Source organism: Onychostoma macrolepis, chromosome 05 (assembly GCF_012432095.1).
Source record: "Onychostoma macrolepis isolate SWU-2019 chromosome 05, ASM1243209v1, whole genome shotgun sequence".
In the NCBI taxonomy this organism is placed as follows: domain Eukaryota; kingdom Metazoa; phylum Chordata; class Actinopteri; order Cypriniformes; family Cyprinidae; genus Onychostoma; species Onychostoma macrolepis.
The window spans coordinates 477,538-488,753 of NC_081159.1; the positions used below are offsets into that span (position 1 = coordinate 477,538).

The window sequence follows — 11,216 nt, forward strand, 5'->3', positions numbered from 1 at the left end:
AGGACAAGGTTATTACAGCCTCAAGAAGCTTCATTACAGGAGTAAATATTTACACTGAACATAACAAGATTAGATGAACCAGCTCTTAAATGAGTTAATCAGTGTAATAATTGCAGTGAGCCTGCTATAGTTCCCATGTATCACCAATCATGTGTCAAGAACAGTATCCTTGTAAAAGGAGTTTACTTTACCATACACAGCATACTCTGAAATTTCATATTTAACTTGTCCATTATTTAATTTTCTTGATCCAGTTGGGACAGTTCAGAATTATCTTGATAAAAGCTTATATATAGGGATTATGGAGACCACAAATCAGCAAGTTTTTCCTTTAAAATTAGCCTAAAATGCAGAGAAGGATTTTGCAGGGAGAGCAGTAATGAAATATAAGAAGCTGAATGCAGATGAAAATATGTGTACATGCTCTAAAGGACAAGACCTAAAAAAACAACCTTACCACAACATTTACTGTAGCATTTATGGAATAAAAATGTGGTAGTGCTGGAAAGAAATTCAGCTGACATAAAATATGACATGTCCCACAGTGTGACATGGTATACTCCATTTTTTTAAGCATTATTTGCTAATTCTTTATATGCATTACTAGATAATATTACATTTACTATGCATTTTTAACTCATAGTTATTGAGAGGCTATATTTGTATTTTAAAAATCATTTGTCACACCACAGGACCATTAGAAATGAATAAGTATTGGCAAAAATGGTGCAAAACTTGAAATTGTAGATATACACTTTCCCTTTATTTTTTATATTAGATAAAAAGACTTCTATGTGCCAATAGATTAAAAACTTCTAAGTGAAATCCCTCTCAATCTGGAATACTGCTGAATTCCTCAGAAGAATGCAAAGGATTTGCCTGCCTGGTATGCATTCCTTCGACATGTAGGAAACAGTATTATGGAGCAACTGCATTAAATATGATCTGTTGTTGCTGATTGATCATGAAGGCTTTCCCATGAACTTGTACATCTCTTAGAACCACAATGGATTTGTTCACAGATAAAATCAAGAAAACATCCCAAAATATCTGTTTGCACAAATCGCGGAAATACTGGGTTCAGTTTCGTAAAAAAATAAAAAATACTGAGAGGACTGAACATTGATGGGTAAAGTTAAATGTTTCAGCGGATTCAATGGATGACTGTTTGACTTGCTCCATTAATCAGTATACATTATTGTTTTAAATTAAAAGAAAGGAGGAGCGGCACTGTCAAAGCACCTCTCATTGCTCTATCATACGTCTTTTTTTTCTTGTAATCCATGAGAAACATAACATTTACTGTATATTGACCGATCTGCAGAGGTTGCTTTTCAGTTAACTTGGTAGCCACTAAAATAACACAAACACCACTGTAACGCTCGCTGCCCCCTCCCTTGTGCATCAGTTGGATATAAATATTAAAAAATAAATGAACCCCCAGGGCAAAAACACAGAAATCAGCAGATCATGCTGCTGATGCATGAGTCGGGAGAGCATCGATGATACAGTAGCGTATATCGAGCATGCTGTCAGGTTTTGGACACATTATAATTTCTAGTTATAAATACGAATAGCATAATTACGCTTATGGGTCACACACACAACCACGCTCACATATCTAGAGACAATAGTATTTCAAAATCCTAATCATACTGATTAGGCTACTCTAAATAGGAAGTGGGGCATCAGACTGCATGCCACAGTGTTATTTTCATTAACTGCACAAGGCTAAAATACGTTTTATAAAGTGCACACTTTTGTAAAACTGCACACGGGCGCATAGCGACCAAATAACAAATCACATCACAGCCTTTCGTTTAATATTCATAGACAATATATTTGCCTATAGCTAGTGTGCATTTAAGAAAATAAAAATAAAAAATAGGTAACGTGATTATTGTTGCGCTATTGTTTAAACCTGCGCAGAACAGATATGCCTCCTTTTGAGAACACAGCAGTGACAGTAGTATTTGGCCACTTGATGAAGGGTGATAAATGTTACAAACTGGTTCTCTGCTCTGCTGACTAGATAATTGAGTCAGTGTTTAGGCACTGTTGAACTCAGATGTCTGTCCACGACCCTCTGTTGTTTACGTGTGAATGAGTCCAGTGTTTTGAATGGGGCGCCAGTCGTTGGACAAACAGGACAGATCAGTGAGCTGCGTTCACTTATCGCCTCAACAATGTAATATGCGACCTGTCTGCGGCATTTCGAAAGAGAAAATTGAGCAAGCCACTGATAATTGAGTGAAACCAACAGCCTGTTCTTGCAATACGCTGATTTATTTGTTTTTATCTAATCACATCTTCCCTCCAAAGATGCATTTATATTTTTAATAAGGCGAGTTTGGTCGAGTGTAGTTGCCAGTGATTTAAAAACGACTAAACTTGGTTTAGTTATTTGATATGTTCTTGGAGTCTTGAACAATATAGTGACACTCACATCAGGGAAATATTTGTATAGTCTCATTCAAACAAATCTTGAGAGAGAGAAAGTGTGTGTGTGTGTGTGGGGAGTAAACTGAATGAAAAATATTCAGTAAATAAATATATATAGTGATCTAACCCCATATTAAAACTGCTGTACATTTAAATTAAATTAAATTTCGCTGACTGCCAAAAGCAAGCGCGCGGAACTGTATGGTTAGATATACATCGTCCTGGTGACAATATTACAATTTGATGACCACGCTTTGAAAATGTTTTATAAATAATAATAATAATAATAATAAATGAAAGCTGCAGGACTGCACAATACGGTTATTCGTAGCGCAACACTTTACTAAAACAAAGTTTACTTCCAACATTACGCTAATGCTGATGAACCGCAAGCTCTCCAAATGAATCATTCGCATCTCTTAACCAATACCAAAAATGATTTTGAATTTCTCAGGTAAAACGCGCGTCTGGAGCGCTATCTGATCTTCTGTGCGCGAAAAGAGGCCAACAGTGACGCTGTGCGCAGGAGACCTGGAAGTTCAGCTTCTCTGGGTCCCGCAGACCGACAGATGCGTGTCCTAATGATGTTGGCATATTCACACAACAGCGAGCGAGGCAGCGCTGTTTGGCGGCAGCAACCGAGTTCTCCAACACCTTTTTATAAGTCTGAAGTCTTTCCCCTCCACCCGACCTGTTAAAACCACGCCTACAGAGCGACACAATTGGTCCAAAAGCGTCAAAGAGCCAATCAACTGCGGGCTTCTGCTCAAAACACGCAACACATCCACACCACCGAAGCCTATGGAGTTCAGAAGCACTGGGAATATCTCTGTGCTGGACCCTGTGCTTCGCATATCGCGCTGAAATGTGTGTGCGGGAGAGAAAGTGCGTGTGTGAGCGTGTGAAGGTGTATACCTCCAACAAGTAAAGACAGAGGAATTATTCCGAGGCAACGAAATATTTCAACACATCTCTTTGGCAGGACTCGGGACGATCCCATTATTAGCGGAATGTCTATTTTACAGAAATCCAAAGGACACCGACGCGCGCCGCGAGCTGACACACAGTGACTCGGTCGTTTCTTTTATTTTTATTTTCTCGATTTCATAGCGCACTGCCAAAAGACAAGCCGCGAAGATTAATGGATAGCCGTTTCTCACTTTCTCTTTTAGATACTTTGTTGGAATCCGGCTAGAGAAACAATTAAGAGACTCACGCGTCGCAGGGACGCTGGACTTGGTGAAGGACTTCTCCGGCGCAGATATTAAGCTGATTGCACATCGATTTAAGGAACATCGCATCTGCTGTCTGGACTTGCATGAGCTTCCCGATGAGAGATCCATTTATTCAAGGATCCAGTATGGCATATCACCCGTTTTTACCTCACCGGGGTCCGGAATTTGCCATGAGCGCAATGCTGGGTCACCAGCCGCCCTTCTTCCCGGCCCTGGCGCTGCCACCCAACGGCTCGCTGTCTCTGCCCGGGGCGCTGGGCAAACCAATAATGGAGCAGCTGATGGGCGCAGCGGAGACCGGCCTTCACTTCTCCTCACTGGGACACCAAGCCGCCACCGCGCATCTCCGGCCTCTGAAGACGCTTGAGCCCGAGGAGGAGGTTGAAGACGACCCAAAAGTTCACCTCGAAGCCAAGGAACTCTGGGAGCTTTTCCACAAGCGCGGCACAGAAATGGTCATCACTAAATCTGGAAGGTAACCGGAATTATTCCATAAATCAGCTGTGCTCCGAATTTAATTAAATGAAACACAGTCCGAGATTATAGTCGCTATCAAACGTGAATTCTGATTGATTTATTGATCTGCGTGACTCACAGATTTCTTTAGAGGAGCACATGTGGCAAGATAGCTGGACAGGCCTATTGCTTTTTATTGTTCATTCTGTTTTTGTCTGGGCGTATGTTTTTTGAACAACGTATAAAATACATCCCAACTTGAACTATGGGCCTAAACATGTCTGAATCGAAATTCATCGTTGTTGCTGTTGTTGTTAAAGTAATCGTTATCAAATTAGTTAAGTTATCGTTTTATTTTGGTGCATGCACACGTCTGTAATACCAAGTATTATACTTAATATCACAATTAAATGTAGATAACATGCACAGTTAATTTTGCTCCAAAATTGCATTATTGTAAAGTTGCTTTCAGTCAGGTTTGATTTGTTACTTAGTTTTGCCGAAACGTTAAATTAAAGAGTTTAGCATTTTTTATTGTTGCACTGCGTTTAGATTTGGGGGTGTTTCACAAGTTAGGGCTGATGATTGGGCCTAGCCCTTCATCTACACACAACAAAATCATTTCAGGTCTTTGCATTTAATGTTTCTCTAGACAGCAAAATTCATCCATCCAGTAAAAGTGAAGAATTTGGATCTCGATAAAACTCCGCTAATTTATCTCTGATCTTCTCTGCAGGCGAATGTTCCCTCCGTTTAAAGTCAGATGCACGGGCTTGGACAAAAAGGCCAAATATATTCTGTTGATGGATATTGTTGCGGCTGATGACTGCAGGTATAAATTTCACAACTCTCGCTGGATGGTGGCAGGAAAGGCTGACCCCGAAATGCCAAAACGGATGTACATTCACCCCGACAGTCCGGCCACCGGCGAGCAATGGATGTCTAAAGTCGTCAATTTTCACAAACTTAAACTGACAAATAACATCTCCGACAAGCATGGATTTGTAAGTGTAAGATTTGTATAAACTTTATTACTATTATTATTATTATTGTTGTTGTTGTTGTTGTTTAAATACGTGTGTTCAGTGTTTGCATGTATTTATATGGATTTTTCGTTACAAAATGTCTTAAGACTTCGCACTGTCCAAAAGTTTGTATCTGTAATGAGCTATAATTTGAATTTAATTTCGACTACGTGCACACAAATATTGTCAAAAACTATGCAGGCTTCATCTTGTTTAAGGGTATGCAGAAAGTGTGCCCAATAAATGCGATTTTTTTTTTTTACTATTTATTAAAATGTTACTGCAAGTCAACTGTGTTTTTTAATAATTACTATAAATACTATTTATAAATACTATCGTATTTATATTTCAGACGATACTAAACTCCATGCACAAATACCAGCCAAGATTTCACATTGTGAGAGCCAACGACATATTGAAACTCCCATACAGCACGTTCAGGACCTACGTGTTCCCTGAGACAGACTTCATTGCTGTCACTGCCTACCAGAACGACAAGGTTGGTCATAAGTTTGTGTTGAATCTGACTCAACTCTTAACCTGCCACAGCGCTGAATACTTTGCTCTAAATATTTAATAGCATACACAGTGGTCTTACAGGAGAAGTAATGTTTTGTGCTTTCGGTACTTTTGTCTAGAACATAGTTATTATGCAGTGCATTTCTACAATATACTTATTCTTAGCTGTATCACTGTGAGGCCTACATCATATTGCAAAGCCTAGTAATACAGAAAACAAACACGCATCATTTTTTCACTTTCTCCTGTTTGACACGCACAGGTTATTTTTCATTTATTTATATGAGTCAAAAAATCTGAAGATCTTCAACAGTTTGTTCATGGAAACCTGTGTGTGTGTGTGTGTGTGTGTGTGTGAGAGAGAGAGAGAAAGAATGAGAAGAGGGAGGGAGGCAGGAAGGGAGGACTAGCCATAGTGGGACGGGACTGAAGAAGAGAAAAAGAGATTCAAAAATGATGTGTGTGTGTGTGTGTTAATTTATTAGAAAACTGCTGAAATATAAGTAACCCTTAAGATTCTAGGAAATTACTGTTATTGCACTAAATGCCTATGGGGTGTCAGGGTGGGGAGACTGAATTCATGTTGAGAGGTTGTAGATATAAAAAGGTTCTCAATTTTTATGAGCTGGAAATGCCCCCGTGTTTCCTACAAATACCAAAGTTTGAGACAAGTCACTGCAGGCGTAATGCGTGTATTTTAATGCAGAACAAGCATATAGGCCAGCCCTTTAAACTATATAAAATCCTAACGTAATCGTAGTGAGTCATACAGCTGTTCTGCATTTTGCATATGTTTCAATAGGCTGCAAATAATTGTCACCTGAGCAAAAAAAAAAAAATGCATTCAATTGGTTAACGTAACTGAAAAACCTTGAAGTTATCTTTATTCATGTTATATTGATTCCATGTTATTACATTTCAGATAACACAGCTGAAAATTGATCACAATCCTTTTGCAAAAGGATTTCGTGACACTGGAAATGGGAGACGCGAGAAAAGGTACGACTGAACGAGCTGCTTATTTTACCCTGTAGCTACAATAGCATTCCTTAACGTTCTCAAGTTCAGGACACTGTTGGTTATTATTGCAGCAAGTTCGGTTGTCATGCATTTTACATGGATTCATTTTAATCGTAAAGTAGTAAGATGAACTAAAAACTCAAAAGCGCGTTGTTCAGTCTTATTTGACTCTAATGCAATTAGAAGGTGGTTTACGCTGACATATGTTTTCTCAATTTTCCGTCGACTTTTATTTCATACAGAAAACAGCTGGCTCTGCAATCGATGCGTTCGTATGAGGAGCAGCAGAAAAAAGAAAACGGGACATCAGATGATTCCTCAGGCGAACAAGCGTCCTTCAAATGCTTTCGCCAGGCTTCGTCTCCTGCGGTCTCAACTGCTGGCCAGAATAACTTAAAAGGTACGAGAGGCAGACAAACGCGCTATTTACTTTCAGATCAAAATCAAGCTTTTTCTTCTACGATTATCTAAAGAAATCGCACAATTATTTCCTTACTAATGCAAATTCTTTTGTGAAAGACTGCTAATTGGAGAGCAGCACATTTGTTTTTGTCTTAAAGTAGAATGTCAAGATGCCACACATTAAAATCTGTTGCAGCAAAATCCCCAATTTTGTATGTATGTTACTATGTTTGTAGGGCACCAAATTAGTATTTATTTCTCGAGCTTTTCGCATTGCCTCCAACTGTGCCTTTACTGATTTTAAACGACATGCATGTAGTGTCTTGCAGTCTGTATTTATAAAAAAGGCACATCCAAGTGTCTAATATAAAGTAGGTCGACTTGATTAAATGGTCTTTCGCACTCTCAACAGATTTTTGCGACAGTGATGAAGATAGCGATGACGAAGACAAAGATGGAAACGTGAAAGAGGGGCCAGACTCGAGCAAAATCTCCACCACGACCGAGGACTCCAAGGATCACGATGCGAGTTTAAGCAAAAGCCTGTTCGGGGAAAGCGACTCTGTTCAGCGGAGAACTGAAAAGACACGGGATTCGCGGCAGAGTCCCATCACGCTCATCTCTAGCACCACTCGGTCCGGTGAAGAGCTCAAGAGTCCGGATCAGGCCAAAACAGACGACTGCCGGACAGTGAGCAAAGAAAATTACACGCCATTGACTGTGCAAACAGATGGCGCTGTGCACTTAAATCAAAACCATTTGCACAATTTCGGATTTCCGCCGGGTTTGGCCGGCCAGCAGTTTTTCAATCACTTGGGTGGTGCCCATCCGTTTCTCTTGCACCCTGGTCAGTTCAATATGGGAGGCGCTTTCTCAAACATGGCCGCAGGGATGGGCCCCATACTGGCAGCTGTTTCCTCCGGAGGGGTCAGTTCGATGGACACGAGCAGCATGCCATCACCCTCGCAAAGCCTGACGGGAGCACCGCTGCCCTTCCACCTTCAGCAACATGTCCTGGCGTCGCAGGTAAGCCTGTTAATGATGATTAGCAGTCAAAGCATTTCATAGATGCTTTAGTCCTAACCTGCAGGTTGTTTATAAACACTCGAGTATTTTAGCGCTTCTGTAGCTACGTTTGAGACTTCTGGGAAAAAATGAGGTGTGGCATATCTTGCAGTGTTTAATGGTCTTTGTTGTGCAGTCCATAAATTGTCAGCAAATATAGAACAACTGACAATTGTTGCTGAAGATTAGCAATAAAGCTGTTCTTGACGGATGTGTGCAGACAGTAATATTTCGCAATTAATTTGTAAAAAAAAGAGAAAACTGTTAATGACAGAAGCAGAAATCGTCATTGACAACTTTATATTTTTTACAAATTAATTGCTATATATTATACAAATTAATTGCTATATATATATATATATATATATATGAAGAGTTGAGATGCAAAAGCCTGTAAGTGCCGTTTGAAATTTTCTTCTAAAATTAGCATTTTTCTCAGGCACCTATGTTTATGTTGAGTTATTTAGCTTTAATAGCGATGACAAGAACCTATTCATTGCCATTAATGTGACATTACTGAATCTACACAAAAGAGCCTGAGAAAAATGCTCATTTTAGAAGAAAATTTCAAACGGCACTTACAGGCTTTTGCATCTCAACTCTTCATACAGTGTATATATATATATATATATATATATATATAGGCTTTTGCATCTGAAATCTGAACTCATATATATATATATATATATATATATATGAAATAACCAAAAATAGTAGCATGTCAATTATTGAATATTTTTTTAATCAAGTCACAGTCAAGTTTGCAATGAATGCATCAACCTAAATACACAATGTATACTAAAAAAGCTGGGTTAAATCAGATAGAAATAGATAAGGTGACAATTGCACGATATCATATTTTACAGTATATATACATAACATAGGCCACGACATCTTTCTGAAGAAAAAAAACATGCCTATGTGTGTGTGTGTGTGTGTGTGTGTGTGTGTGTGTGTGTCAAGGGAAAAGGTATATATATATATATATATATTAGGTACAAGGGAACGAAAAAGCAGGATTAAATAAAGGGTCATATTCAGATTTTCTATTAGTGAAAATTATGTAATAAATTATTATATATAGGCTATTCCCTTTTGGTCACCATGTATGAATTCATGTGTTGATTCTAAAGTCAGTTTACATACTTTACGTGTATGATCAACGCCAAATGTTTCAGTTGTTTATTTTGTTAAATATCTATCTATCTCTGTAGGGTCTGGCTATGTCTCCCTTTGGAGGGCTCTTCCCGTATCCCTACACCTACATGGCCGCCGCGGCAGCTGCTTCATCCGCCGCCTCTTCATCGGTTCATCGTCATCAGTTTCTGAACGCGGTGCGGCCCCGGTTACGGTACAGCCCTTACTCTTTACCGAGCGTCCCCGACAGCACTTTGCTCACGACGGCTGTCCCACCGATGGCGAGCAGTGCCATGGATCTGAAGGGAGACGCTTCAGCGGCTCTGGACTCTGAGATCACCAGCCGCTCGTCCGGTTCGGTATCCCTGTCTCCGAAACCCTGCTCCGAGAAAGATTCCAGCAGCGAGTTACAGAGCATCCAGCGCCTGGTCAGCGGACTCGAGTCCAAACCGGACAGAGCGCGCAGTGTGTCTCCATAGACATTAACGACGAGTAACCCGTTTACACTACGGACCTGCATCGGAGAAAACGTTTAGACTCGAAATGCACTTTGGTAATACAAATAAACGCGTAAATGTATGTTGTTCTTTTGTTAAATTAAAACAGTAACTTTGATCCACCCCCAAACCCCAACCCCCCAACTATTTGAATACCAGAGAAGTATTGAACAGTGAACAGTTTGGCAAAGATGTCAGAGACTGAATAAAGCTGCTGCTCCTCTTTATGTTATACGTCAGGGTGATAGTAATTTAATTTAATATGCACTCTGAATCGGTTCTTGCTTTATTTGATATCTCTTTATCGGATGTGTTTGAAAACATATTAATGAATTAAATAATTTACCGGAGGCATATTGCATGTCAAAGAATAGACTTGATCAAGACTGCTGTTTTTTTTTTGTTTGTTTGTTTGGGGTTTTTTTTAGTTAAATGCTTTTTCGTCTGTATTGTCAAAGCGCAAACTGAATCTACACTACAGTTTTAAGAATATTTTGCAATGTGACGGAGGTTCGGCAGTAAACCCTTTTCAATCTTTAATATATATATATATATATATATATATATATATAATTTTTTTCTATTTATTTTTGTGAAAATAAGGAAGACAGTCTAGACTTTTTATTATTTTTCCATAGTCAATGAGTCCACAGACCACTGATTAATCATTTGTCCAGATTAACAGACACGGTACTAAAATTGCTTATAAAATACAGCTTCGAGATGAACTGGGAAAAGGGATCATATGGATCAAAAATGGATCGTATGGTTATAATAAATACAAATGTAAATAACAATATATATATATATAACATATTTATGTAATTATTTCATATGAATATTGCTTGTAAATATAACTGAGGTTCTTTGTTTGTTTGATTGTTTGTTTGAGGGAACTTAACTTAATTTATTGTTGACATATGTGTGTAAAATAGTTTGTGAGCATTTTCCTTGTTAATTACGTTCTCATTTGCGTCCCCAGACTCTGGATTTCACCTGTAACACCACAGTGCTAGTTTCTCTAGCAGACAAAAATAATGTGCCATCGTTTTGATTAACTGTTGTGTGTTTAAGTGCTTTGGTTCAGACAAATTAAAGGCGATAACACAATGCATCAATGGCTTGAAAGTAAAGACACTTTTCACAGCAACTAAAAATGGTTTAGTCTAAGGTGTGTGTTTAAATGAACTTTTTGTGACCTATGAGCCTAAACTGCCAAAAATAATAAAAAATAAATAAAAATAAAAAAAGTGCAAAAAAGCATAAGGAAATAAAGATTTTCCACTGTGTTCCCAATGTGTTCGGACTCCAGCTTACTTAATTTGTATAATTTACGATCTGATGAAGAAGAACAAAATCTTACAACACGATAACCACCTGTAATAGACATGAATTCAAATCTGGCTACACCATTACAA

At 38.7% G+C, this 11,216-nt stretch overlaps 1 protein-coding gene across 2 annotated transcripts; it reads left to right on the forward strand.

The window, feature by feature from the left end:
• The first annotated feature begins 2,774 nt into the window (after positions 1–2,774).
• tbx3a (T-box transcription factor 3a) lies at positions 2,775–11,216 on the forward strand. Of its 2 annotated transcripts, none has more exons than XM_058775250.1 (7): positions 2,775–4,152; positions 4,870–5,143; positions 5,511–5,657; positions 6,600–6,676; positions 6,940–7,097; positions 7,512–8,125; positions 9,379–11,216. In XM_058775250.1, exons 1-7 carry the CDS (start codon positions 3,761–3,763, stop codon positions 9,778–9,780), a joined length of 2,064 nt encoding a protein of 687 aa, XP_058631233.1. In that variant the 5' UTR covers positions 2,775–3,760; the 3' UTR covers positions 9,781–11,216. The 2 variants fall into 2 exon arrangements, with proteins under 2 accessions (XP_058631233.1, XP_058631234.1); XM_058775251.1 differs by having other exon boundaries at positions 4,870–5,137.